Here is a 27,624-nt window from a genome sequence, read left to right as displayed (position 1 = left end):
TGGCCCTGTGCCAGGGACTGCAGAGGTCTCTGGGATCCCAGAACCAAGGAAGGGCCAGAAGGAGATGGTGCAAAGCGAACTGTGCCTGGCACCGGCATCCCTGGGGCCCAGCCTCACAGCGAGTGAAGGCTGAGGTCCGGCGTGCGACCTCCCCCAGTGCTGCCTCCTCCCTGTGCACGAGCCTTCCTGCTCGCCATCGAAGGCGAGTGGCGTTTCAAAGCGCGACTTCCACAATGTTTTTGGCAGGGCTATTTTTAACAGAGATCGTTCCCTTCTCCGGTTCCCACTGTGGCTCCACAAAGAGCCCCGTCACGTCTGCTGGAGCGGGATGGCGAGGGGGGAGCTGCCTCGGCCAGGACGGCTGCCGGAGGGAGCGTGCTTCCAGCCAGCCCTCCTGCGCTCCCCGCAGCCAGGATCACCCCACGCTCACCTGGTCCTCCAGTTTGCCCCAAAAGGGCTGAAGCGGCCGTGCCCAGCCCCTCATCCAGAGCTGCGTGGCCAGCACGGGCTGGGCAGGATGGGCATCACGCGCGTGGGCGCTGTCCCAGGTGGGCTGATCGCCTCCAGCATCCTCAGGAGCCAGCTGGCAGCGGGCACGGCACCGCGGGCAGGAGCCAGGCCCGGCTGTCCCCGGCACAGCCACGTCCTCCCCTCTGCGCCGTGCCTCCCCTCGCGGGGAGCTCTGGCAGGGAAAAAACGGTATTCCTGAAAGACAAATGGAAGGCCGGGCATTTCCGTGAGGAAGGGGTTCGATTTGTGGCAGACAATTACATTTTCTTCCACCGCCTGAAATAATTACACGGCAGAGTGTGGCAAGGAGATCTGATTCGGAGGCAAAGTGATGAGAGCCAGTTCTGAAACAGAAGGAGACAAATGCAATCAGTAAGATACAATAGGCTGCACTTACCCCTTAATTAGACTTTCTCTTTGATTAAGCAGTAATTAAATATTACCATGCTGTAAGCTTTTTTTTTTTAAGGCCCTCCTTTTTTTTTTATGGCCATCCAAAGCCCCAGGGTATCTTGAAGATGCTCCTATGAAGAGCAGGCAGCAGAGCAGGGGCTGCTGCGGGGTCAGGAGGGGTGGCAGGACTCAGCCCACCAGACCCTTCCTCGCAGAAGAAGACCTCCTGCGCCCGAGCGTGGGCTGGAAGGCTGCAGCTGGGCCAGGTGAGCGCTGCGGAGGTGACAGCGAGCCCAGAAGCGTCCGTGGGAAGCCCACTCCGAGTCCCCGGGCACTGCAAGCTGCAGAGCAGCCGTCACGTTCCCTTTGTGGGACACAGCCAGCTTGCAGCCCCCCGAGCAGCATCGTTCCCAGGCTGCTCCGGCCGACAAGCACCTCTCCGGCAGCCCGGGAGCTCCTCTCCAGCCGCTCCTCCTGCAGCTCGGCTGCCGTGAAGCGACGGCTCAACGCAAAAGGCGGAGTGGGAAGGAATGACTTTGAGCACTTGGCTGTTCACAGAACGAAAAAAAAAAAAAGATTTTAAATGATGAAACATCAGAAGTAAAGCAAATGTCAGGGCCCTATTCCTGGACATTCCTGTGTGGGTAAAAATAGTCCTTTCACAACTCAGAGGGGCAGAGTGCTTCTGATCTATTAGTGCAGGGCTCCTGCCTCCTCCCTGCAGGCTTTCTGCCACTTACAGCCCCAGCTGCAAGCTGCTTTTTCCAGGTCATAAAATGACGGCTCTTGCTGAGAGCTTCACTAGACAAGATTGTCTTGTTCTTTTCCGCACAGCGTGTACTTTGGGTAATATCTTTGGGAAGTTTTTTATGTGCTCATGTACCCAGTATTTTCTGATAACCTAGAAAAACGATCCTTAAGCGTTATGATTATGCTATTAAACCTCTATTCCTCTATCGTAGCAAGGAAAATAAATCAGAGCAAGGGAGAAGCCGCATGGGACCCACCAGCGGCACGGTCACTCAGGTGGTGGCAGCGTCAGCTGGGATGGTGGCCACCACGATGCCGCGGTGACGGGCACGCGTGGAGGGGGCTGCAGGAGCCAGCAGCGCGATGCACTGCCGTCCTGGTCGATAGCAGGGAGCAGAGGGAGCCTCGGCACAGCCCCGCGGCAGGAGGGAGCAGTGCCGGCAGTGAGGCAGGGCGAAGCCACCAGCGCTGGCACTGCTGGAGGCGAAGCAGAGAGCTGCAGAGAAAAACGGGGTGGGGGCAGCACCTGCTCCTCTGGGCTCGTCCTCAGCAGGCTATGGCAGTGAGGGTTTGCCTGGCTGGGGGACCCAGACTTTTCCTCCTGAATTGTCCCGGGTGGTCCTTCCTCACGCGGAGTGCGATGCTTTCGATGCGCGATGCATTGCTTTCAGTGCCCAGTGCGCTGCTTTGGGTGCGCGATGCATTCCTCCGATGTGTGGTCAGCCACTTAGCAGCCCAGAAAGCAGCAGTCTCCTCATTTCCACGGGACTTTTCAGCTGCTTTTAGGCAAGGAGCCGGCAGGGCTGAGCATCCCCAGCCTGTGGGCAGCAAACCTGGAGCCAAAGGCAGGATCAGACTGGGTTTGTTCCCCCTTGGAGAGATGCTGAAGGTGCTTTGGTGTAGTCAGTGCGAAATCTAGTCCTTACCATTAACACTGAGGACAATAAAGAGATTGCAAATAAAGGGAGAATGATTTTCATGTTGCCAAGAAGTGCAATAACGACTTCTCACTCTCGGTCTAGATGGGAGAAAGAGGATTTCTCCCTGGTTTCCAGTGCTTAGCAAGGCTCAACCCCCTGGCGTGTTGCCTGTGCTGAAGGTCCTTGGTCTTGCTGAGGTCTGGGCAGCAGAGGGGTTGGAAATCCTGTCATAGGAGGAAGGGACACCCTGTCGGCACGAGGCTCCCCGGTCGTTAACAGAGCTCTTCCTTTCCGTGCCTTGCAGAAAAACGAATGGCTGTGTCTGAACTGCCAAACGCAGCGGCTGCTGGAGGGGAGCCTGGCGGACCCTGCCCCGATGCCGATGCCTGCACCGAAGCAACCTGCGAGTGGCTCCCCCCGCCACCAGCCGCCGCCAGCCGTCCCCCGGGCACCGGCACCCCCCGAGCCGGCAGCGCCACCCGACCGCCAGCCCTCGCCCGCCAGGAGCCTGCGGGCGCCCGAACAGAGCCCGGCCCCCAGCCCTGCCCCGGAGAAGAAGCCCCCGGCGCCAGCAGAGGAGAAGCCGCTGCCCAAAGCTGCCCCAGAGCCTTCCCCAGCACCCAAAGGGAAGAGCATCAGCACAAAACCGGAGGGAGAGAGCAAGGTGGGACGGGCGCCTCCAGAGGCACAGAGGGTGAAGGAGCAGGAGGTAAGCGCCCTGCCCCTGTGCTCTGTCCTCCCCGCAGCCACTTTGTGCCAGGTCAGAACAGAGAGCCTGCTGTCAGACCCTCTTGTCTCCCGCTTAGGTGCTTTAGATAAACGGTGAGGCCAGAACAAAACGGTTTCCAAATTTCCAAGCTGCTGTGGAATTTCACACGCTGTATAGCAGTGTGCGATAGGTGCCTTCGTTTTAGGATGATTACATTAATTGGTGCGTAACGCGACAATTCAGGTACTCCTCGGCCCATTGATTTTGAAGGGCAGTTGAATGTGTCGTTAAATGAAAAGCTCCCTTCAAAACATTTCCAGCTTGTGTTGCAGAAAACGACATTTTCAAGCTCCTCAATCCTTTTTTTTTTTTTTTCCTCTTTAATTGAATACTCTTTGGGGAAAAGCTTGGCTGCACTGGGATGCTTTTCCCTAAGGAGCCATCACTGAAACTGCCTTCACAATGTCCCCCACGGGCAGGGGGCTGGCTGCCCCCTGCCATCACAGCCCTTGGGGAAGAGACTCCTCGCCCCACTGATGCTTCGTAAATCCCCCGGGATCCGTGGGGCCTCCTGCTCGTGGAGTCTCGGGTGCTTTCCCCGCTCCCTGGCACAGCGCTGAGTCTCGCCCCAGCGCTGCTTAACTGTGCCGTCAATTAAAACGTCACATTTATTTCTGCTGGCATCTAACGAGGATCCTGGGGACTGCCTTGTTTCTCTAGGTTGCTTTGCAGGGCTGTCAATCAGGGAAATTAAATTTCATTCGAAGCCTGCCGGCCCCAGCACTGCTGCCAGCGAGGCCGCTGTCCCGCAGGGTCGTGCCAGCCGGGCCGGGCAGCGCACCCCGGAGCAGCCTCTGCCTCCTGCCCTAAGCCCCGGAGCAGTTACGGTGCTCCCACTGCTGCCAGAGGCAAAGCTCTCCCCTTCCCCGGGGATGGGCCCGTGGCCATAAATATCCCATCTGAGCTCAGCCACCGCTGGGTCTTTAATACAAAACAAAGAATATCACCATAGCCAGCCTTCTGGTATTTCCTATCGGGTGGGGTGGGGGACGGGGGGGTTCCCAGAGCCCCCTCCCACTTGGGGCACTCGTGGGGTCTAACGCTGCTCTCCTTCTCACCTGTAGGATGTGGGCAAGCCTTACCCCCCGGACCTGTCCCGCAGCCCCCAGAGCCTGAGCGACACCGGCTACTCCTCGGACGGCATCTCCAGCTCGCAGAGCGAGATCACGGGGCTGGTGCAGCAGGAGGAGGAGAAGCTGAGCGGCACGGGGCTGGCGGGGCAGAGCCCCCCGAGCCCCTCCGAGCTCACCAAGCTGGAGAGCAGCATGAGGCCATTGCTGGAGGGTCAGGGGGCCCCAGCAGAGCCCAGCAAGGGCTCGGAGCAGCGGGAGGAGCAGCGACAGCGGCAGCGGCCCCGGTACCTCTCCATCACCCCCGAAGCCTTTGACTCGGACGAGGAGCTGGAGGATATCCTGGAGGAAGACGAGGACTCGCTGGAGTGGGAGAACCAGAGGGAGCAGCGGGAGAGCATGGAGTCTTCAGATGAGTTTGGCAGCAAGCTGCGGCACGACTACGTGGAGGACAGCAGCGAGGGGGGCTTCTCCCCAGTGCCCACCCACCCCAAGGGCCGGGAGGAGGTGAGCGACGAGGAGTTCATGCGGAGGCAGATCCTGGAGATGAGTGCAGAGGAGGACAACCTCGAGGAGGAGGAGGAAGACGGGGGCTATGGGCGCACCAAGTACAGCGCCTCTAAAGCCGACGCAGAGAAGAGCAAAGAGCCTCCCTTGGCCAAGAGGCACCTGCCACACGGCCCCAGCAGCCTGTACAAGGAGGAGAGGAAGGAGCTGGAGGCAGCAGAGGGCGACGACATGAGCACGTCCCAAGGGGGCCTGCGGCGCTTCAAGACCATTGAGCTGAACAGCACGACCGGCTACGGCAGGGAGATGGAGATGAGCCAGGATGCGGACACCAGCCTGGAGCGGGAGCCAGAGCTGGAGATGGAGAGCCTGACGGGCTCACCCGAGGAGCGCTCCCGCGGCGAGTACTCTTCCACCCTGCCGGCCACCACGCCCAGCTACACCTCGGGCACCTCGCCCACTTCCATCTCCTCCCTGGAGGAGGACAGTGACAGCAGCCCCAGCCGGCGGCAGCGGCTGGAGGAGGTGAAGCAGCAGAGGAAGGCTCGGCACCGCTCACATGGCCCTTTGCTGCCCACCATCGAGGACTCATCGGAGGAGGAGGAGCTGCGTGAGGAAGAGGAGCTGCTGCGGGAGCAGGAGAAGATGCGGGAGGTGGAGCAGCAGCGCATCCGGAGCACAGCACGCAAGACCAAGCGTGACAAGGAGGAGCTGAGGGCGCAGCGGAGGAGGGAGCGCTCCAAAACTCCCCCCAGCAACCTATCCCCCATCGAGGACGCCTCCCCCACTGAGGAGCTGCGGCAGGCAGCGGAGATGGAGGAGCTGCACCGCTCCTCCTGCTCTGAGTACTCACCCTCCATCGACTCGGAGGCTGAGAGCTTTGACGCCGTGGCCTCCAAGCTGTACAAGTCGGGCAGCGAGTACAACCTGCCCACCTTCATGTCGCTGTACTCCCCAACCGAGAAGGTGGAGAGCGGCCCCAGCCAGCCCGCCAGCAAGCCCCTCAAGAGCGCTGAGGAAGCCTACGAGGAGATGATGAGGAAGGCAGAGATGATGCAGAAGCAGCAGATCCAGCAGGCCCAGCAGGGCATTTCCTATGGCAGCACCTACCAGCAGGTGGGGTACCGCGGCACCGAGGGGCAGAACGGCTTCGAGTACCAGTACGTGGATGAGTACGGGTATGAGGGCAGCCCCGCGCACCCCTCGCAGCCCGACTATCCGGGCACCCTGTCGAAGCCGGGTGCGGTGTACGAGGAGATCCTGCAGACCTCGCAGAGCATCGCCAGAATGCACCAGTCCTCCTCGTTTGACCTGGCTCTGGAGCAGGGAGACAAAAAGAAAGGGCAGGAAGAAGCGTACCAGGAAAAGCACTTTCTGAACGCTGAGAGCGCGTATGCTGAGCTGATGAAGCAGAACGGGGGTCCCCTCACCCCTGGGACCAGCCCCACACAGCTTTCTGCTCCTGTCTCCTTTTCTGCCTCCGAGGGCAGCAAGGCCGTTCCTGATGTCCAGGTCACGCAGCATTTTGCAAAAGAAGGACAGGACCGGGCCAAGCTCCAGAGCGCCCCAGCAGTGCCCAGCCCAGGTCCCAAGCCCCTGACAGCTCCTTACGCCTACAGCAAAGGTACCAGCGCAGTCACAACAACGGCAGCCGGCCCCGCCAGCACAGCACAGATCTACAGCTCTCCAGAGGCCACAGCTTCACCCGCCAGGAGCTACGGCCCAGTGAAGAGCTCCATCAGCTATGGCTCACAGACGGAGGATGTCTCCCGAAGCAAGGCAGCGGTTGAGACCAGCGTGCAAATGGCCAGAGAGAAGCTCCAAGCGGTGAGCGACAGCAAGCCCCCACCGGCCAAGACGTACCCATTCTTCAAAAGCTCCAGCCCCCCGCTCTCACCAACGTCTCCTACTCAGAGTCCCACCCGTGCTGTCCCCAGGGTGGCCGTGCCTCCTGGCCCCACCACCAAGTCCACTGCCGAGTTCTCCACACAGACGCAAAGCCCCCTCCTTGCCTATGACATCCCTGCCACCACTGGCACCTCTGCCTCTTCCCCCATGGTGGCCCAAGGGACGCAGACGCCACACCGGGCAGGCTCGCCTCGCCTGGCCCGGCAGCAGTCCTCGCAGGACGCGCCCTTCATGCTGATCACGCTGGCGGCTGACGCAGCCAGCCAAACCAAGCCACCAAGCTCCTCTGCATCCCCCACCTCGTCTCCCACCAGGACGAGCCGGCAACTGATTCCACACGGGTACGGCCAGGAGCCGGAGCAACCGCCGGGTGCATACGTCCGGGCGCAGCACGGGAAGGAGCAAGCCCAGAAGGTGCCTGTGACTTCAGGTGCCGACAGCATCGCAGGGCTGTACGGCTGGGGAGCGCTCCCGGCAGAGAACATCTCGCTGTGCCGCATCTCCTCCATCCCCGGCACCTCCCGGGTCGAGCCGGGGCCCAAGGTGCCGAGTGGTAGTGCCGTGGACTTGCGAACTGCTCTGAAGTCCGCCCCCATCATCATAACAGACCAAGGCATGGATCTCACCTCCTTGGCCACCGAGGCCAGGAAGTACTGCCTGACCTTGGACCAGATCCCAAGCCGGCAGTCCACGGCCATCCAGCCCCTGATCATCAACCTCAACGCCCAGGAGCAGCCCCATGCCATCATTGCAGCCGCCAGCACTGCCGGCCTCGCCATCGCCTCCCCGATGCTCATCTCCCAGCCCAAGCAGCCCGTGGTCTATGGAGACCCTTTCCAGAGCCGGATGGACTTTGGGCAGGGAACCGGCAGCCCGGTGTGCTTGGCGCAGGTGAAGCAGGTAGAGCAGGGCGTGCAGACGGGCGCGGTTAGAGTCAGCGGGGCAGCTGGCCCCACGCCTGCTGGCAAGCCCGAGCCGGCTGCTCCTCCCCAGGCGAAGTTCTCAAGGTACAGTTTGCCCAGCCAAATGGTGAAGAAGGATGTGCTCATCACGCAGACCAGTATCGCGCAGAGCGTCAGCGGCCTCCCTCAGCCGTTCCCACAGGAGCAGGGCTCGGAGCTGTACCGGGCAGTGCCAGTGGAGCTGAAGACCCAGAGCCCTCTCCTTGCCCTGGGAGGGAAGAAGTCCCAAGTGATGATGGTGCAGGTGGAGGACATGGCAGGCGGCCCGGTGACCAAAGTGCTGAAGGAAGAGCCCCCAGCCAATGTGCTGGACCTCACGGGTGTGAAGGCGGAGAGCCAGGTGGCCTGCTGTGACATGGTCTACAAGTTCCCCTTCGGCAGCAGCTGCACTGGTGCGTTCAACCCCACTTCCAAGATGCCGGAGAAGAAGGCTGGGGATGCGGTCCCCAGCAGGAAGGCTGGTGGGCCCCTCTATGGCAGCAGGGAGCCGGAACTGCCGGAGACCTTCCCGTACCGGGAGCAGCCAGCGCCTGCTCTCTACGAGGAGCAGAAGTTTTACCCCACCGGCACCTTTGGGAGGCTCTACTCCTCCATGTCAGACACCAACCTGTCCGAAATCGGGATGAACTACTACCCCCCAAAGGGGGACCAGCCCTTCCCTGCCAGTGAGGCTGCCGTGGACTTGAGCACCATGAAGCATTCCTACAGCGTCGGCTTTGCTGAGGGGGGGTACCTGGGCCAGGGGCTGCAGTACGGCTCCTTCTCCGACCTGCGCCAGCCCACAGAGCTGCTGGGCCACCCACTCCCCATGAGGAGGTACAGCTCGGCCTCCAATATCTACTCCGATTACCGCTACTCGCCCCGAGGGGACCTGGCCAGCTTCCAGGAGTCCAGCCTGGCCCACTACAGCGCCACGACTGCACGTGAGATCAGCCGCATGTGTGCTGCACTCAACTCCATGGACCAGTACGGGGGCCGGCATGCCAATGGCCCCGACGTGCTGCCCTACGGCCCCAGCAGCGGCAGCGGGGGGCTGGCAGCTCAGCCGGGGGGTGCCGTGGCCCCAAAACCCGGCGGGATGTTCAACCCTAATGTCCCCGAGGCACGGCAGGGCTTTGGCAGCCTGGCACAGTACAACGTGCCCGGCATGCGCCTGGGCGCCATCAGGCAGATGTTCCCATCCTCCGCCACCGTGCGGGCGGCTGACGGCATGATCTACTCCACCATCAACACTCCCATCGCCTCCACGCTGCCCATCACCACCCAACCAGCCTCTGTGCTGCGACCCATGCTGCGCGGGCTGTACCGACCCTACGGCCCGGCCGGCGTGGCCGCCGTCCCTCTGGCCAGCCTGGCCAGGGTGCCCGTCATCACCCCCCGCGTCCCACTGGCACCGCAGAGCCTCTACCGCTACCCGGCCCCCAGCCGCCTCCCGGCCTCCTCGCTGATGGAGACGCCCGTCTACCTGGGCAAGCCGGTCAGTGCCACGGCAGGCACTGGCCCCACCGCCAAAGCCCCCGCCGGCCCCGCTGCTGGCTTGCAGAGAGCAGAGGCCTCGGGGGCTACCCCCCGCGCCGAGGGGCCGGCAGTGGGCGCCAAGGAGGGTGGGCAGGCAGCCCCCTTGTCCAAGCCACCCTTGGAGGGGATGCAGCGGGAGGAGCGGGAGCGGGAGGAGGAGCGGCAGCGCAAGCAGCAGGAGCATGTGCTGCAGCTGGAGCGGGAGCGCGTGGAGCTGGAGAAGCTGCGGCAGCTGCGGCTGCAGGAGGAGCTGGAGCGGGAGCGCGCCGAGCTGCAGCGGCACCGGGAGAAGGAACAGCTGCTGGTGCAGCGGGAGCTGCAGGAGCTGCAGTGCATCAAGCAGCAGGTGCTGCAGCAGCAGCAGGAGGAGCGGCACGCGCAACTGGCGCTGCAGCGGGAGCAGCTGGCCCAGCAGCGCCTCCAGCTCGAGCACATCCACCAGCTGCAGCACCAGCTGCAGCAGCAGCTGGAGGAGCAGAAGAGGCAGAAGAGCACCTTCCCCAGCACTGCCGAGCCTGCCACCCGCCCACCCGAGGGACCCACTGAGGCACCACGGGGCCCAGCGCACAACGGGCAGGGGTGGCCCCCACCCAGCCAAGCGCTGCCCGGGGGGCCGGAGGGTGCTGCCGGCCCCCGCTACCCTGCGCCACAGAGGCCTCTCAGCAGCTCAGCCTCGGACATGTCGCTACAAGCTGAGGAGCCCTGGGAGCCTGGCCGGGGCATCAAGAAAAGGAACTCGATGCCACGGCTGCGGGACGCCTACGAGAAGGAGGCGGCAAGGAAGACAGCAGACAGCAGCGTGCAGACGGACGAGGAGGATGGCGAGGAGCGGTACCTGCTGTCACGGCGGCGGCGGTCGCGGCGCAGCACTGACTGCAGCGTGCAGACGGACGAGGAGGACAGCGGGGAGTGGGAGCAGCCCGTGCGGCGCCGGCGCTCCCGGCCATCACGGCACACTGAGGCCAGCGCCGAGGGCAAGGCGGACGGCGCCACACGCTGCACGGCCAGCATCGGCATCCAGACCATCAGCGACTGTTCTGTGCAGACAGAGCCCGACCAGCTCCTCCGTGTTTCTCCCTCCATCCACATCACCACCCACGACCCCCGCGTGGAGATCGTCAAGTACATCTCGGCCCCGGAGAAGACGCAGCGGGGCGAGAGCCTCGCCTGCCAGACGGAGCCCGAGCCTCCCCCCCAGCCCGGCATTGTGGTGCCCCAGCTCACGGTGCCCACCACCATCACCCCTTACTCCACCAACATGCAGATGGTGAGCACGGGCCCCCTGGACCCCCATGCTGTCCGGCAGCAGACCCTGGGCAAGTTTGAGAAGAAGAAGCCAGACCCCCTGGAAATCGGGTACCAGTCCCATCTGCCAGCTGATTCCCTCTCCCAGCTGGTGACCCGCCAGCCGCCCCGCTCTCCCCAGGTCCTCTACTCCCCCGTGTCCCCCCTGTCCCCGCACCGCCTCCTGGAGTCCTCCTTCGCCACCAGTGAGCGGCTTAACAAGGCTCACGTCCCGCCGCAGAAGCACTTCGCTGACTCGGCCCAGCGCCAGCAGACGCTGCCGCGCCCCATCAAGACCATGCAGCGCTCCCTGTCCGACCCCAAGCCCATCAGCCCCACCTCGGAGGAGGCCGGCAAGGACAGGTTCTCCCTCTACCAGCACCCGCTGCTCCCAGGCACCCAGGTACACGCACACGGGGTCTTGCTCGGGCACCTGCCCTGAGGGTTCCTCCGCTGACAGAGCAGTGTGTCCCTGTGCGTCGCACGCACCCACGTCCCCTCTTGGTGGACGTCTCTCCTCACTGGGGACAGGTGTGTCCCCGCTCCACATCCTCCTCCTGGGTGTGCCCGACCACGCTGACCCGAGCTGAACCTTTTTTGATGACATTTCAGCACTGTCAGGAGAAGAGGGGCAGCGCTGGGCACGCAGCCGCCTGACACACTCTCGATCTGCAATAAATAGACTTTCCCTAGGAGACCAGCTCCAGGAGGCACCTCAGGCCATTTCAGTTTCATTAGTGCGGCAGCAATTAATATTTTAAAAGGTTGGCTCCCTGCAGCAGCTGATGGCAGCCCGTGTGCATGGACACGTGGCTCCAAGCCAAGCAGCAGGAGGTTCCTCCAGGTCTGTGGGTACTCAGGGGGGCCGTGGAGCTCCGTGGGTGGCACAGCTTGTCCATGGAGAGACGGATGGGAGCTGCCACCCCACAGGCAAGCCTGGGTTTTCAGTTGCCCCAGCTGGGTCCCCTTCCTCTCCCGAAAAGCAGGCACAACATGCAGCTCAGTTTTGGGTTGCAGCAGCTCTCGCTCCCATCTGCAAGCAGCCCCATTTCACAAGTGGGGAAACCAAGGCACAACCTGGCAAAGCCCTTCCTTACTGCAGCAGTGTAGGGGAAGAGCAAGCAAGGGGTGGGCTGCCCGGTGTCCCCAGACACGAGCTGCCCCGCCTGGGGTGCAGCAGGGAAACGCAGCCCTCGGAGAGCCCCTGGCTCAGCAGACCCCGTGCAGCCACTCTCCTGCCACATTTCCAAGCCCTGCTGCAAAGCGCAGGGATCTTCGTAGTGCTCGGCGGTGCTCCTCTGCTGGAGCGCCCACGGCCAGCCTCGCACTTGGCTCACTGCCACTCCTGCTAATTATTCATAGAAAGTGCCCTGCCTGTTACTTCCATCCTATTTATTACAGTTTTACGTAAACGCCGCTTTCTCGGGGCGTGAGGGAACGCGTGCGGGGCCTTTGTCCGGTCTGCACAGCCACGCTGGCAGCGCTGCCTTGCCCCAGGGGGCTGGGCGACCGCCACCCGCGCTGCTGATGGGTTTCCCTTGCCTTTGCAGGTGGGTGGGCTGCAGTCGAGCCCGCTGGCGCGCAAGGTGAAGCGCACGCTGCCCAGCCCGCCGCCTGAGGAGCCCCACGTGCCCCTGGGCAGCCCGGCCACCCCCCAGCTCTACCTGGGCAGCCTGGCCCCCAAGGCCCCCCCCGGGGCACCGGTCACCAAGGCCAGCCTGCTGAAGGAGCTGGACCGTGACCTGAAGCTGGTGGAGCACGAGTCCACGAAGCTGCGGAAGAAGCAGGCGGAGCTGGACGAGGAGGAGAAGGAGATCGACGCCAAGCTGAAGTACCTGGAGCTGGGCATCACGCAGCGCAAGGAGTCGCTGCTGAAGGACCGGGGGACGCGGGACCACCCCTACCTGCGTGGCCTGGCCGACCGCCGGGACTACCTGTCAGACAGCGAGCTGCACAGCCTGCGCCTCGCCGCCTATGACAGCGCCAGCCTGCGCCCCGCGCCCGCCGGCCAGTACCCCGACTTTGCTGCCGCCTCCTACAGCGCCTACCCCTACCCGGCCCCGCCGGGGCCCCCCGCCTTCCAGCCCACGCACCCGCAGCCCCCCCAGTTCCCCGCTGCCAGCACCGCACAGGACAGCTTGCAGGCTGCCCCGTTGCCTGCCTTCGCCTCACCCAGCGCCTTCCCGGCCCCCGGGGCCGCATACACGGAGCTGGGCACACCGGCCCAGCCGGGATTCCGGCCCCAAAACCCCTACCAAGCCCAGGGCGCCTTCGCTGGCACAGCCGGTGTGCCTGCAGCGCAGCCCGCGCTCTTCCAGAGCCCGTCAGACACGCACCAGAAGCCGCGGCAGACCTCGCTGGCTGAGCTGGAGCAGAAGATCCCCACCAACTACGAGGTCATCGGCACGGCTACCAGCTCCTCCGCCGTCCCCGACGCCACCTTCAGCGCCGCAGCAGTGAGCAGTGGCTACGAGCAGTACAAGGCACCCGAGGCCCGTCCAGCTGAGAGAGCTGGAGTCACGCAGGGCCCGTCAGCCAGCTTCTCCTCTGAATCCCTCTACACCAGCCTGGAGCAGAACATCCCCCGTAACTACGTGATGATCGAGGACATCAGCGAACTCACCAAGGAGAGCCCAGCAGTGGATGGGCAGAAAGCGGAGCCGGTGGGCACGGGCGCCAACGGCCGCCACGGCAAAGAGAAGAGTGAGCTGGGGGATGCCGAGGGCTCCAGCCGGCCCTGCTGCTATGCCAAAGCAGAGGAGGAGTCCGAGGAGGATATTTATGACCACCACGGCCCCGAGCATCGTGGGAAGAACAGCTACCACCGGGGTGTGGAGAGCAACGGCAGGGTGTCGGGGAGCTCTGCGGGCTCCTACTACTACGGGGATGGTGAGTACCGGCACTCCTCGCGAGCGGACAAGCATGGCTCCGGCGTGGCACTGCCAAAGCATTCGTCCAAGAATCTGGCACCCGCCGTCGTCTCCTCTAAGCGCAGCAAGCACAGGAAGCAGGGCATGGAGCAGAAGATCTCCAAGTTCTCTCCCATAGAAGAAGCCAAAGACGTGGAGTCAGACCTGGCCTCCTACGTTGTGACAACATCGGTCAGCAGCAGCAATGTGGCCTCCAGGGCCAAGAAGCTGCAGGACGAGATTACCTATGGCCTCAAGAAGAATGTCTACGAGCAGCAGAAGTACTATGGCGTGTCCAGCCGGGACCTGGTGGACGAGGAGGAGCGGGTCTACTCTGCTGGCAGCAGAACTCGCTCCTCTGGCTATGGGCTGGAGAAGTCCTCTGGCCGTGACACAGTCAGCCGGAGCAAGTCCTACGAGCGGGAGGGCGCAGAGAGGTCCCAGAAGGGCAGCTCCAAACCCTCATCCCTCAGCATGAGCCAGAGCCGGGGACGAGCTCCGGTCCGCACTCAGCCCTCGGAGGAGGAGAGCCCCATCAGCCCCCTGGGGAAGTCAGTGGGGGGGTCACGTTCGGCGGGGGGCCCTGGCCCACAGTCATCGGGGGACCCCTGCTCCCAGTTCTGCTCCAGCCACTCGTTGCCTGATGTGCAAGAGCACATCAAAGATGTGCCAAGGAACCACTCGTACAAGCATGAGGAGGGCTACGGCATGGATGATTCCCATTGCGTTGTCTCGGACAGTGAAGGTAACAGCTACCCATGGTGGTGAGCACCCAGAGCATGGCGCTTCCCCGGGGCATGCTCGTCTGCAGAGACACTCTCACGGCCTCAGTTTGCTTGACACGTGCCTTCCTCCCCCCTTTCCAGTCCTTGTCCGGGTGTTTGATGTTCGCCGGTGCTGCCCGGTGCTTGCGCGGTGCCCCATCCCGTCCCTGCCGGCGCGGGCTGTCCCCTGTGTGTGTCACGAGCTGCTTGCCTTCTCCTGCCTCATTGCATGGCTTCAGCCCGGGCTGCGTTCCCACCTGCGGAGCGAGAGATTGACTGTGGTTTGTTTTTGGTTTCTGAAGCCTATCATTTGGGTCAGGAGGAGACAGACTGGTTTGATAAGCCCAGGGAGGTGCGGTCAGAGCGGGTAAGGCACTACGGCGGCCACTCTTCCTCGCAGAAGAGACCCCCGGCTAAGCACACCTACCACGACTATGATGAGCTGCCCGACGAGGACCCGTGGCAGCACGACGACTACCCCCAGCACCGTGAGCACCGGCACCATGGCGAGTACGGGCGCCACGCTGCCTCCTCCCGCCACGACGAGCAGCCGCGCCGCTCGGCCAAGCAGCACCCGCGGGAGCCTGGCCGCCACGAGCCCCGCAGCCACGCGCCGCCAACCACCACCAAGAAGGCGCAGCAGCCCGAGCCCCGCGCCCCAGCACCGTATGGCCCCAACGCCTCCGAGTACGCCCCACCGTCACGGCCCGCCACGCACCACCACGGTGCCGAGCCCCAGAAGACGCCGAAGACGCCGCAGCCGCACGGGACGCCCACCCCGGCGCAGAAGCCAGAGGCACCAGCACCCGCACAGCAGCCGGCGGGCAGGCAGCCGCAGGCTGGGCAGCAGGCAGTTCGGCAGCAGCCGGCAGCGAGGCAGGCTGCCCAGCCGGCGGGCTCGGCACAGCCCAGGACACAGGGACCCGCCTCGTCCCGGCCACCACAGCAGCAGCCAGGGACAGGCCAGGCTGCAGGGAAGGCACCGGCCACGCTGCACGCACAGCCGGGTGGGCACCCAGGGCCACAGGTGAGTATGGGCACGGCTGGGTCTGCTGCAAGCCCCTGCTGCGGCCAGGGAGCTAGCAGGGGAAGGGTTGGGGACCCATATGGGGAGCCATAATCCATGCACGTGCCACCCCAGATGGCACACTTTGGGAGGGTGCACATCCCTGCGCCCCTGCCTCTTCTGGGGCTGTGGGGCCACTTTCCCACAGCATTTTGCGTTTTTTCCCCGGGGAGCAGTACACGGGCATTGCCACAGCAAGCCCTGGATCACGTCCCGCCCGGACTACCCTAAAGGATGCTCTGCTCTGCTGTCCCGGCTGGGAGGGTGAGAGCTGAAAGGCATTTTCTGCCTCACAGCAGAAAGTGGAGCAGACAGACGCGTCCAAACCCGCGGTGAAGGTGCCGCAGCAGCTGGGGAGAGCGCCCACGGCTCAGCCCCCAGGAGCAGCAGGTCAGTGCGCCCAGCGGCACAGGGCTGGCCCCCGTCCTGGCTGCCTGGCCCCCCCACGGGGTCAGCCACACGGGGCCTTTCCCTGCTAACGGCAGCCTCCTTTGTCCCCCAGCAGACAGCAAGGTTGGGCCGAGGGCAGCCGGGACCCGTGGCCCCGCCAGCACAGGCACAGGGCAGCCTGGGGTGGAAGGAGAGAGCGTTTTCTCCAAAATCCTGCCGGGAGGGGCAGCAGAACAAGCAGGCAAACTGACTGAAGGTAAGGGTGCACCCCGCAGACGGTGATGCACTGAGACGGGGTCAGGCACCACAGGGGTGGCCGGGAGCCTCCATCGGGATGCGCTGCTCCCGACGGCTGGGGATGCGCAAGCATCACAGTCCGATGACTTTGGTTTGGGGTCTGCGGGCATGTGATGCATCAGGATGCTTCCATCCTCACGCTTCTCCGGCTTCCCCGCAGCGGTGTCAGCTTTTGGCAAGAAATTCACTTCGTTCTGGTGAGAACGGCACAAGGTGAGTTCAGCGGCGCCGATGCCGTGCCCCGGTGTGTCCCTGCCCTGCCGTGCCCTGACGCCCTCCCGCCGCAGGAGCTGGGGAAGCGAGTGGAGATCGAGTCGTTGCAGCGGAAAAACCTATGAAGAAGCCAGCGGACTCAGCACGCGGCGCCAGACTCTGGGTATAACGGTGAGTCGCCCCTCGGTGCCGTTCCCAGCTCCGCACCAGGAGCTGCTCCAGCTGCTCCCCCAGCAGCCCTTCGTGGCGTGGTGGCCCCGTCACCTCCTGTCGCGCAGCCGCCCAGCCGGATGGCAGCATCACCTCCCTGTGGGGACGTGGCTGCGCGCGGGCTGACCCCTTTCCCTCTGTCTCTCACCAGCTTTTGAAAGCAGGGTGACACCCTGGGTGCTGGACGTCACGCAGCAGATGGCGGCGAGCAGCTCCGGCGCGACACACGTAGGGGGGACCACCCCCATGCCGAGGGGCTGTGCCGGGACCCACGGCCCTTTCTCAAGATTATACGCAGAGTTGCTCCCTCTGAACCCCAGCTCTGGCATCTTCATAGGTTTTTCCCCTCCGCGCGAGCCGAGGGCCACCTTTCCGTCCCCTCTGTCCTGCCGGCCCCTTGGCCCCCCTGCACTGCAGCCTGCTCCCCCCCCGGGGAGTCAGCGCGCCCCGTTAGGACCTAACACTGTTTCACTACCGAAATACGAGGCCATAGGACTCTGACAGGCAGCGCAGACGCGGGCTGGCCTTTGCCGACACCGGGCGCTGCCCTGAAGCCATTCAAAGCATTCAAAGGGCCACGCTTGCCCTCGCCACGCAGCCGGCGCGCCCTGCTGCCGGGCACCCCTTTTCTTTGAAGAACAGCCTTAATCATCCCACTTTGATTTCTGTGTATACCTCATCTGCACCGGGGGGGGCAGGGGGCGTCGTCGGGGGGGGGGGGGAGGGGATGGGCTTTTTTTTTTTCCATTTTTTTGTTTCTTTGGGTTCATTTCATTGATTTTTTATTTGACTTTATACCAAATCCTCTTCCCTCTTTGCTTTGTGCGATGAGTTAGCACATGGGCTGTTGTTTGTAGAAGCAATAGAGTGCAGGAGGCCACAAAAGAGCACAATCCACGGAACAAGATCAGGAGAGCTTCGCCTCTGCCAATATCCTTCCTCTTACTGTGCAATTCAAGTCCTTCTTAAGCCATTACGCGGGGGCCCGCTCGGACCGGCGGAGGGGCCAGGGGGCCGCGCTCACCCCGCCAGCAGGAGATGTCTGTGGTGCGCCTGGCCGCTCCGGTCCTCGCCCCCACGTCCCGCTGCCCCCCGCACGCTGGCAGCGCCGCCCCGGTGCCCGGCGCGGGCGGCAGCGCCCTGCGCGCCCCGTCCCATGTTCTATGCAACGAAATAACACGACTCCGGAACGAGACCCGTCGATAGCTGATAGCTCCAACGTTGTGTGCAAGGGTGTCATTGCAAACCGGGTACCTCCTCTCTCGACCACCTGTGCGTATCAAGCTCCAGTTCGTGGCATGTTCGACCCGCCGAGGGCCACGCTGCCAAAGGGTCGCCGTAGCGCCCGTGACCGTCCGTCCTGTTGTAGAGCATGGCTTGCTACTTCTCTGCACGGTCTCACCCGCGTTCCAGTGCTTGCTGTTCTTTGCCTGGACTCTTTTTTGTTGTTTTTTTTTTTAATTATTATTTAAAACTATTATTATTACTCCTTCTCCATCGGTTCATCGCTGTATCGAATACAGAGGACCTGGCCGCTGTAGGGGCCGGGGGGAGATGCCCGGGGGGCCGTGGGACGGGGACCCGCGGTTCCCCCAGCCCCACGCGGGTACCCCGCGGGTGCCCCCCGCCGCCCCGCAGCTCCCCCCGCTCCGGCGCTGTAAATACGTGTACAGTGTGTAACCGGCACGCGGGGACCGGGACCCCCGCACCCCCCCGGACCCCCCCGGGCCCCCTGCCCAGCACACCGCCGGCTGGCCGCCCGGGGCTGGGGGGCCCTGGGGGGCTCCGGGGGCTGCCGTGCCCCACGAGGCGCGTGCCCCCCCCGGCCGCTGTGACGGTGTGCGTGTGTGCCGTGCCCTGTGAGACCCGTCGTGACCCCCCCGTGCCGCCGCCGTGTCGTGACCGCGTACCACGAGTCGCCCCCCCCCCCCACCCCCCCCAGGTGTTTCTGTGGGAACGGAATAAAACGAAAAGGACTTGGTCTGAACCCGCGCCCGGCTCCGCCTCGTGCCTGCCCCGGGGAGACCCGGGGATGGGGGGGGGGGGGGTTTGAGGCCGGTCCCCCCCCCGCGCCGCCCCCGCCGCCCGCCAGGGGGCGCCGCAACGCGGACAAGGGGGGGCGCCCGCCCCGCCCCGCCCCGCCCCGCCCCGCGCCGCCTCCCGGAAGCGCCGGTGCCGCCCCCCCCCCCCCCCCGACGCCGCGACATGGAGCCCGTGGTGAGGGGCTGGGGGGGGGTGACGTCACCGGGGGGCCCGGCCCGGCCCGGCACGTGCGCGGCCCCGTCGCTGCTTCCCCCCCCCCGCCGTCCCCAGAACCCCCCCCCGGTGCCTGCACGGGCCCCGCAGGCTCCCCCCGTGTGCCCTGGGAGCCCCAGCCCAGCCCCACGGTGCTCTGCGCCCCCAGAGCAGCACGCCCCCTGCCCCGGTACCCCCAGGGCAGCCCCCCCCGTGTGCCCTGGGACCCCGATAGGAGCCCCCCGTGTGCCCTGGGACCCCAATAACTGCCCCCCAGTGCCCTGGTACCCTGATAGCCCCCCCATATGCCCTGGTACCCCAATAGCACCCCCCCATGTGCCCTGGTACCCCGATAGGAGCCTCCCATGTGCCCTGGTACCCCAATAGCACCCCCCCCCATATGCCCTGGTACCCTGATAGGAGCCTCCCATGTGCCCTGGTACCCCAATAGCACCCCCCCATGTGCCCTGGTACCCCAATAGGAGCCTCCCATGTGCCCTGGTACCCCAATAGCAGCCCCCACATGCCCTGGTACCCTGATAGGAGCCCCCCATATGCCCTGGTACCCCGATAGCAGCCCCCCATATGCCCTGGTACCCCAATAACTGCCCCCCACATGCCCTGGCACCCCCAGAGCCCCCTCCCCACGTACCCTGGTCCCCCAGCCTTGCCCCATGTCCCTGGTCCCTGCCCCGGCCCCGTGCCCCCCAGCCAGCCCGCAGGTCCCGCAGGTGCTGCCCAGCCTGGAGGAGGTCGCGGGGCTGTACCGGGAGCTGAGCCAGCACCCAGGGCTCAGCACCGCCTGCCTGGGCCCCGACGTCACCACCCAGTACGGGGGCAAGTACTGCAGCCTCTACACCGGTACGGGGATGGGGACGGGGCGAGGGGGACGCGGGGAGGGGGGCGTCGTGGGTGCTCACCCTGTCCCCCCGTCCCCGCGCAGAGTGGTCGCAGCGGGACCTGGCGCGGGCCGAGAGCATCAAGTCCTGCCGGCAGTACCTCGTCTTCCACGACGGGACCTCCATCGTCTACGCGGGGCCCGCCGGCACCTGCTGCGAGATCAAGGACGAGTGGGTCCCCGCGTGCCCCAGGTCCCCGCGCCGCTGGAGGCGTGGGGCTGACGGGCGCCTTCCCGCAGGCTGCTGGGCCGCGAGTCCCCCAGCGGGGCGCTGAAGGCCGTCCTGCGCAAGGCCGCCGGCAAGGAGAAGGAGAAGGAGAAGCAGTTCCTGGAGGTGAGCTGGGGGCCGGGGGGGCCGCGGCAGGGAAGGGGCCCGGGGCTCGGGCTGCCCCCCGTGCCTGCATCCCCAGGTGTGGGATCAGAACCGCAAGGTGAAGAGCATCGATCTGACAGCGCTGGACAAGCACGGCAGCGTCTACGATGACGGTGAGGAACGAGGGGTGGGGTGGCCCTGGGGGACCCTGGGGACAGGGCAGCTGGTGCCTGACCCTCCCTGCAGACCAGTTCGGCTGCCTGGCCTGGTCGCACTCGGAGACCCACCTGCTCTACGTGGCGGAGAAGAAGCGCCCCAAGGCCGAGTCCTTCTTCCAGAGCAAAGCGCCGGAGCTGGACTGCACCACCGATGAGGACCTGGAGCGCCCCAAGAAGCCGGACGCGCCTGTAAAGGTGGGCCCCCGCCACCCCCAGGGCGAGGGCTCCCTGCCCCGCAGCTGGCGCTGATGGGGCCGTGCCGCAGGGCGAGCAGTTCGTGTACCACGAGGACTGGGGGGAGACGCTGAGCACCCGCAGCGTCCCCGTGCTCTGCGTGCTGGACATTGAGGGCAGCAGCGTCTCGGTGCTGGAGGGCGTCCCCGAGCACGTCTCCCCTGGCCAGGTCAGGATGGGGGACAGAGGGGACGCGGGAGGTGGTGGGAAATGGGAGACGCCGTCACTGAGCTGCGCTGTCTCCTTCCTGGCAGGCCTTCTGGTCCCCAGATGACACCGGCGTGGTGTTCGTGGGCTGGTGGCACGAGCCCTTCCGCCTGGGGCTGCGGCACTGCACCAACCGCCGGTGAGTGCCTGTCCTCCCCGGCCACCCCCAAGCCCTGGGGGACCCCCAGCCCGCCCCACAGTGACAGTCCGCCTCTCCCCGGCAGCTCGGCACTCTTCTACGTGGACCTGACGGGTGGGAATTGTGGTGAGTGGCTCGCCCCCAGGCCCCACTGGTGCCCAGGCCCCCTGCAGCCTCTCAGCGTCCCCTCGTCCCCTTGCAGAGCTGCTCTCGGAGGACACCAGGGCCGTGTGGTCCCCGCGGCTCAGTCCCGACCGGTGCCGCATCGCCTACCTGGAGAACAGCACCCTGGGCCCCCACCAGCAGTGCAGCCGCCTCCTCATGGTGAGCAGCTCGGCCCCAAAACGTGCCCGGGGGGTTCAGAGGGGGCTGGCGGGCAGGGGGGTGCCGCCCCCACCCTGGTGGGCAGGATGAGGCCCGACAAAGCCCCCCCGGCCCATGTCTCCCGCAGTACGACTGGTACACCGAGCACACCCGCACCGTGCTGGAGGCCGTGCCGCGGCAGGCGTGGGGTGAGTACAGCCCCGCGGGGAGGCCTGGGGAGATGGGGCGCTGGGGGTGCTGAGCGACGACGCCCCCCTTGCAGGCACATTCCCCGGCATCTACTGCAGCGCTCTGCCGGCGCTGTGCTGGGCGGCCGACAGCCGGAGGCTTGTGCTGGACACGGCCCAGCGCAGCCAGCAGGTAAGGGGCTGTGGGGCCCAGGGACACGTGGCGGGGCTGTGACGGTGCCGGGCTGGACTCTGCCCTCCTGCCCCTAGGACGTGTTTGTGGTGGACACGCAGACGGGTGCCACGACCTCTCTGACAGCCGGTGAGTGCCGTGCTGTGCTGTGCTGTGCCGGGCTGGGGCTGGGGCTGGTCCTGCCTGCAGGTCTGACCCTCCTGTCCTCCCCAGGGGCGCCCCAGGGGAGCTGGTCTGTCCTCACCATTGACCGGGACCTCCTAGTGGCCAAGTTCTCCACGCCGAGCTGCCCCCCTACGCTGGTACAGTGACGTCCCTGTCCCCACAGTGACCCCCAGCCCCCCTGGACGCTGGCACTGTTGCTTCTCCCCACGCAGAAAGTAGCCGTCCTGCCCAGCGCGGGCCAGGAGGCGCAGGTGCAGTGGGTGTGCCTGCAGGATGCACCCCCTGTGCCCAGCATCAGCTGGAGCATCCGCACCCTGCAGCCCCCCCCGGAGCAGGAGCACCCCCAGTACGGTGAGCACCGGAGGCGGCAGGGCTCTCGCCCGTCCCTGCTGAGCCCTGACCCAGCCTCCACCATCCCTGCAGGGGGCCTGGACTTCGATGCCATCCTGCTGCGCCCAAGCGAGGGTCCCACTGCCCAGAAGCCCCCCCTGGTTGTGATGCCCCACGGTGAGAGCTTGCCCCCCGCCGCCCCCCCCACCACAGCGCTGGCTGTGGCCGCGTGGTGTCACCCCGCTGCCTGCCCCTCGCAGGGGGACCCCACGCCGTCTTCTCTGCCGGGTGGATGCTGTACCCTGCCGTGCTCTGCCGCGTGGGCTTTGCCGTGCTGCTGGGTGAGCAGGGGGGGCGGCGGGGCATGGCACCCCTACAGTGCCCACAGGGTCCGGGGTGGGGGTCGGAAGGTTTCTGACGCCGTCTTGCCCAGTGAATTACCGCGGCTCGCTGGGCTTTGGCCAGGACAGTGTGAACTCCCTGCCGGGCAACGTGGGCACGCAGGACGTGCGGGACGTGCAGGTATGGTCCCGGCAGACGTGCGAGCCCCCTCGCCCTGTGGGTGCCCCCAGGGAGGGAGACCCGGGTGCGGGCATGTCCCCACCTCGGTGCATGTCCCCTGCGGTCGCAGCTCTGCGTGGAGCGGGTGCTGCAGGAGGAGCTGCTGGACTCCAGCCGGGTGGCCCTGGTGGGCGGCTCACACGGAGGCTTCCTGGCGTGCCACCTCATCGGGCAGTTCCCCGACACCTACCACGCCTGCGTGGTCCGCAACCCCGTGGTGAACATTGCCTCCATGGTCACCACCACCGACATCCCCGACTGGTGAGTGCTGCGCCCCCCGGCTCCCCCCGACCCCGGCCCTGCATGTGCCCCCCTGCCTCTCGCCCGCAGGTGCCTGACGGAGACGGGGCTGCCCTACGTGCCGGCTGCCCTGCCGGACCCAGCCCAGTGGACGGAGATGCTGCAGAAGTCACCCATACGCTACGTTGACCGGGTACAGCCCCGTCCCCATCCCGTCCCCTGCACCCGCCTGCGGCACCAGCGCTGAGCCGTGCCCCCCGCAGGTCCGCACGCCCGTGCTGCTGATGCTGGGGGAGGACGACCGCCGTGTGCCCCCCAAACAGGGGCTGGAGTATTTCCGTGCCCTGAAGGCTCGGGGTATCCCCACGCGGTGAGTAGGGTCTGGGTGCTGGGGAGCGGGCTGCGGGCACGGCGCTAACCCCCCCCTGCCCTGCAGGCTGCTCTGGTACCCCGGGAACAACCACTCGCTGGCTGGCGTCGAGGCCGAAGCCGACGGCTTCATGAACATCGTGCAGTGGCTGCTCGAGCACCTGCGGTGCTGAGAGGGCCCCGGCGCTGTCACTCCCCAATAAACGGTGTAGCTCAGCACTGGGGTTGTCCGTGATGGTGCTGCAGCCAGCGGTACCTCGTGACCACGGCGGGGTCACGCAGCAGAGGGTGGAGATGTCCCGGTGCCAGCTCCCAGCACCCCCCTGCCCCTCCCGGGTGCGCACAAGGCAGCGGGTCTGGCACTGGCCCCAGCCGGGCAGCCTGCACATGCCTTGGCACCCTGCCCCGCTGTGGAGCTGCAGACGCCGGCGGCCCAGTGCGGCGGCGGAGCGGCCCCATGGCCTCGGGGAGACGGTGGGGCACGGAAAGCCTGGGGGAGCCGTCAGGGGGGCGGCAGAGCCACCCCGGCTCCTGCTACCGGGAGCTCAGCCGCTTCCCTGCCATCACCCGCGCCGCGCTGGGTGCGGCGGCAGGGGGCCAGGCCTTCCGCCTCTACACCGGTGAGTTGGGGCTCGCGCGCCCCCGGCGCTCTCGGCACGGGCGGGCGCTGACGTCCCCGTCCCACAGAGTGCAGCCAGCCAGACCTGCGCCGCCGGCGGCTCCTGCGCTTCAGCCGGCACTACAGCCTGCAGCACGCTGGCGGCGGCCTTACTGCCAGCCGGGCAGCGCTCAGCGCCGAGATCCGCAACCAGTAGGGCTCGCGGCTGGGCTTCGGGACGGGGCAGCGCGGCCGTGCCCGTGGCTGCAGCCTCCCTGCCGCCCGCAGGCTTCTCAGCCAGGACTCGCCGTCGGGGCAGCGCCGCGCCGTGCTCACCCGCTGCCCGCTGCAGGGCCATGAGTTGCTGGAGGTAACGCAGGTGCCCGGGGCTCGCTGGGGAGGTGGGTGCTGCGGGCATGGCGTGCCCGTGCTGAGCCCCCCCTCGCCCAGGTGTGGGATGGCTGCGGGCGCAGCCACGGCGTGGACCTGACAGCGTTGGGGAAGCACGGCAGGGTCTACACAGAGGGTAGGGCCCCCTCCCGAAATACTCCCAGGGTGCAGGCGAGGGCGGCACAGCTGGTGGCCCTGCTGGCTGCGCCCATGCCACGCTGGGCTTTGGCACCCTGTCCCCGCACCAGGGCCCTTTGCTTGCCTGGCCTGGTCCCGCTCGGAGACGCGGCTGCTCTATGTGGCTGAGAGGAGCCAGCCCAGGCCACCAAAACCCAGCCCGTGGCTTGTGCCGGGGGCAGCCAGGCCGGCAGAGGAGGAGGAGGAGGAGGAGGTGGGTGGCGAGCTTCCCGTGAGCGTGCCATGCGCATGGTGAGTGTGCCAGTGACCATGCCACGCATGCCGTGAGCAGGGCGAGCAGTTCGTGTACCACGAGGACTGGGGGGAGGCGCTGAGCACCTGCAGCGTCCCCGTGCTCTGCGTGCTGGACATCGAGGGCAGCAGCGTCTCGGTGCTGGAGGGTGTCCCCGAGCACGTCTCCCCCGGCCAGGTCAGGATGGGGGGCAGAGCCCTGGGGGGTCAGTGGGAATGGCCCGTGGCTCCGGCACAAGCCCAGCTCTCACGCAGGCTCTGTGGTCCCCGGACGACACCGGCGTGGTGTTCGTGGGCTGGTGGCACGAGCCCTTCCGCCTGGGGCTGAGCGCCTGCTCCAACAGGAGGTGAACCCCCCCCGGTGCAGCCGCGATGCCCACCCCGTGCCAGCACGGTGAGGGCTGGACATAGCCACGGAGCGCTGACTGGGTCGCTCCTCCTTCCCAGGTCGGGCATTTTCCTTTTGGAAGTGGCCAGCAGGCGCTGCGGTGAGCGCTGGGGACACTGGGGTGCCCTCGGTCCCCAGTGTTCCCGTGGCACTGACCCCGCTGCCCGCAGAGCTGCTGTCGGCACAGCCCCGTGCCGCCTGCTCGCCCCGGCTGAGCCCCGACGGCCGGCGCCTGCTTTACCTGGAGGGGGCCGTGGGAGGGCCCCACCGGCAGTGCCTGCAGCTGCGGATGGTGAGGGGGACCGCGCGTGCTGGACCACCCCTCCCCGTTGGACAGGAGCGGTCCCCAAATCCCTTCTCGGTCCCCAAATCCCCCGTGCCTCAGTTTCCCCATCGGGGCTTGGCTCTCCCCAGCTCACCTGGCAGACACGGCAGACGGTGACGGTGCTTGACGTGGTGCAGGAGCCCACGGGTGGTGAGAGCCACGCAGCCAGCGGGGCTGGGTGCTGCTGGGGGGTCGGATGCCCCCCCTGTGCTGGGGGCCACCGCCCCAGCTCAGCAGTGCCCTGCCCCGCTCGCAGCCTTCACCGGGATCTATGCCGCAGAGCTGCCGCCGCGGTGCTGGGCAGCCGACAGCCGGCGAGCCCTGCTGGGCACCCCACAGCGGAGCCGCACGGTGAGCTGGGGGACAGGGACGGAGCAGGGCTGCGACACAGCCCCCATGGTGATGCGGGATCCCGCGCTCTGTCCCCTCGCAGGACCTGCTGCTTGTGGACACGGAGGCGGCCGCTGTCACCAACCTCACTGCCGGTACGCTGCGCCTGGCTGCTCGCGGTGCGTTGGCAAGTCAGGATGAGCCCTGGCGCCCATCGGGGTGCTGTTGTCTCCAGGGTCACCCGAAGGCTGCTGGGAGCTGCTCACCATCCAGTGGGACCTGCTCGTGGCCACCTGCTCAGCCCCACATCGCCCACCCCGCCTGGTGAGCAGCACCGTGGCACAGCACTGTGCCGCACTGGGGCCATGCAAGGTGCCGATGACACCTTGCTGAGGGAAAGGGGTGCCCCGGTGCCACTCAGCGCCTGTCCCCAGGTCGTGGCAGAGCTGCCACCGTTGGGTCAGGAGCTGTCCCTGCGCTGGGTGACAGTGGAGGATGCCCCAACAGTGCCCGGCATCACCTGGAAAACCCTGATGGTCCGGCCCCCCTGCGGCGGGCAGAGCCCTGCTCCGCATGGTGAGCGCCCAGGGGCCCCCAGGCACCCAGCTGCTACTGGGTGCTGGGGGCCCTTGGGTGGAGGGGGGCGGGAAGGGTCTGGGGGCACTGGGTACCCAGGACAGTGGGGGCTGAGCAGGGCCCCTTCCTCGGTGCAGGCACCCAGCCCTTCGAGGCGCTGCTGCTGAGCCCAGCGGGCAGCATGGCACCGCACCCCCTCGTTGTGTGCCCCCACGGTGAGTGAGGGGGCAACGGGGACATCCCTGCGCTGCTGGTGGCACCCCAAGTGATGTCCCTGTTGTCCCCAGGTGGCCCTCATGCCGTCTTCGATGCCCGCTGGCGCCCGAGCATGGCCGCACTGTGCCGGCTGGGGTTCGCTGTGCTCCTGGGTAAGTGCTGGGGACCCCGGCTCTGGGTGTCCCCCGCGCCACGCTGGGGATGTGGCACCCCACAAACCCTATCTCCCCAGTGAACTACCGCGGTTCTCTGGGCTTCGGGCAGGCCAGCATCGACTCACTGCTGTCCCGCGTGGGTGAGCAGGATGTGGCGGACACACAGGTTGGGGGGGCACTGGGACAGGGTGCTGAGGGTGCGGGGTGCTGGCGGTGTGGGGTGCTGACAGCGGGGTGCCCCACGCCTGCAGCTGGCAGTGGAGCAGGCACTGCGCAGCGAGCCCCTCGACTCACGCCGCCTGGCCCTGCTCGCCGGCTCCCACGGAGCCTTCATCGCCCTCCACCTCCTCGCCCGCGAGCCCAAGCGCTACCAGGCGTGCGCCCTGCGCAACCCCGTCTCCAACCTGCCCGCCCTGCTGGGCACCTCCGACATCCCCGACTGGTGAGAGTCACCCACCCCACGCCGTGCTGTGTCGCTCCGTGCCACGGGCACCACGTCACCGCCCCCCGCCCCGCCTCCCTCCTGCAGGCGCTACGTGTCCCTGGGGCTGCCCTACTCCTTTGAGCGGGTGCCCCGTGCCGAGGACGTAGCCACCATGCTGCAGCGCTCGCCCATCGCCCAGGTGCACCGGGTACAGCACAGGGGGATGGACGCGGCGGGTCCAGGGATGGGGACTGAGCACCCACCACTGCTTGTGCCGCAGGTACGGGCGCCGGTGCTGCTGTGTGTGGGTGCCCGGGACCGGCGGGTCAGCCCCACGCAGGCGCTGGAGCTGTACCGGGTGCTGCGGGCCAGTGGGGTGCCGGCACGGTGAGTGGGGCACAGGGGTCGGGGGGAGCAGGCAGGGAGCCCTGGGGCGCCGGCTGAGCATCCCCTGCCCACCCCCAGGCTGCTGTGGTACCCGGAGGGCGGCCATGCGCTGGCAGGCACAGAGACGGAGGCCGATGTTTTTGGGAACTGTGCCCGCTGGTTCCTCCAACACCTGAGACAGCCCCGGCACAGCCCCTAGCCCCTGCAGTGGCCCTGTGGCCGTGCTGGCCTTGGAGTGACTGGGGGTCCTGGGGATGGCACCGGGACCAGAGGAGAATGGAGCAAGTGATGGCACAGGATGGAAATGGGGATGTGGGCTTGCCTCTAAATAAATGTGTGCCACCTCGTGCAGTGCTGTCTTGTGCATCTTGGC

The 27,624-nt window shown here is 66.3% G+C and overlaps 3 protein-coding genes across 6 annotated transcripts in view; all 3 read left to right on the top strand.

Annotated features, from left to right (window-relative positions):
* Positions 1-18,374, top strand: part of BSN (bassoon presynaptic cytomatrix protein) — a 75,095-nt gene extending 56,721 nt beyond the window's left edge. For all 3 annotated transcript variants that reach the window (XM_040568248.1, XM_040568249.1, XM_040568251.1), the window contains 9 exons: positions 2,878-3,282; positions 4,407-10,994; positions 12,142-14,245; positions 14,567-15,291; positions 15,627-15,720; positions 15,833-15,976; positions 16,178-16,230; positions 16,305-16,401; positions 16,592-18,374. In XM_040568248.1, coding sequence (XP_040424182.1) covers positions 2,878-3,282; positions 4,407-10,994; positions 12,142-14,245; positions 14,567-15,291; positions 15,627-15,720; positions 15,833-15,976; positions 16,178-16,218 — 10,101 coding nt within the window. In that variant the 3' untranslated portion in view covers positions 16,219-16,230; positions 16,305-16,401; positions 16,592-18,374. The remainder of the gene's footprint in view (positions 1-2,877; positions 3,283-4,406; positions 10,995-12,141; positions 14,246-14,566; positions 15,292-15,626; positions 15,721-15,832; positions 15,977-16,177; positions 16,231-16,304; positions 16,402-16,591) is intronic.
* Positions 18,375-18,591: 217 nt separating this feature from the next.
* Positions 18,592-23,249, top strand: LOC121075574 (acylamino-acid-releasing enzyme-like). Its single transcript, XM_040568996.1, has 22 exons — positions 18,592-18,657; positions 19,407-19,536; positions 19,619-19,745; positions 19,814-19,907; positions 19,984-20,059; positions 20,133-20,299; positions 20,370-20,507; positions 20,593-20,684; positions 20,770-20,810; positions 20,887-21,008; positions 21,136-21,196; positions 21,271-21,368; positions 21,446-21,497; positions 21,582-21,670; positions 21,746-21,884; positions 21,957-22,040; positions 22,124-22,204; positions 22,297-22,385; positions 22,495-22,685; positions 22,755-22,857; positions 22,928-23,034; positions 23,101-23,249. Exons 1-22 carry the CDS (start codon positions 18,646-18,648, stop codon positions 23,204-23,206), a joined length of 2,199 nt encoding a protein of 732 aa, XP_040424930.1. The 5' UTR covers positions 18,592-18,645; the 3' UTR covers positions 23,207-23,249.
* On the top strand, positions 23,237-27,602 carry APEH (acylaminoacyl-peptide hydrolase). Of its 2 annotated transcripts, XM_040568995.1 has the most exons (21): positions 23,238-23,653; positions 23,721-23,844; positions 23,920-24,001; positions 24,082-24,157; positions 24,270-24,412; positions 24,491-24,628; positions 24,706-24,797; positions 24,898-24,938; positions 25,009-25,130; positions 25,253-25,313; positions 25,420-25,514; positions 25,597-25,648; positions 25,729-25,817; positions 25,928-26,069; positions 26,207-26,284; positions 26,357-26,437; positions 26,518-26,606; positions 26,692-26,882; positions 26,970-27,072; positions 27,145-27,251; positions 27,330-27,602. In XM_040568995.1, the coding sequence occupies exons 1-21, from the start codon at positions 23,491-23,493 to the stop codon at positions 27,448-27,450; spliced, it is 2,190 nt and encodes a 729-aa protein (XP_040424929.1). In that variant the 5' UTR covers positions 23,238-23,490; the 3' UTR covers positions 27,451-27,602. The 2 variants fall into 2 exon arrangements, with proteins under 2 accessions (XP_040424928.1, XP_040424929.1); XM_040568994.1 differs by having other exon boundaries at positions 23,237-23,653; positions 26,970-27,251.
* Positions 27,603-27,624: the final 22 nt, after the last annotated feature.

The sequence above is a fragment of the Cygnus olor genome, chromosome 10 (genome assembly GCF_009769625.2).
Source record: "Cygnus olor isolate bCygOlo1 chromosome 10, bCygOlo1.pri.v2, whole genome shotgun sequence".
NCBI classification, from domain to species: Eukaryota; Metazoa; Chordata; class Aves; order Anseriformes; family Anatidae; genus Cygnus; species Cygnus olor.
This window is presented reverse-complemented; position numbering and strand designations above follow the sequence as displayed.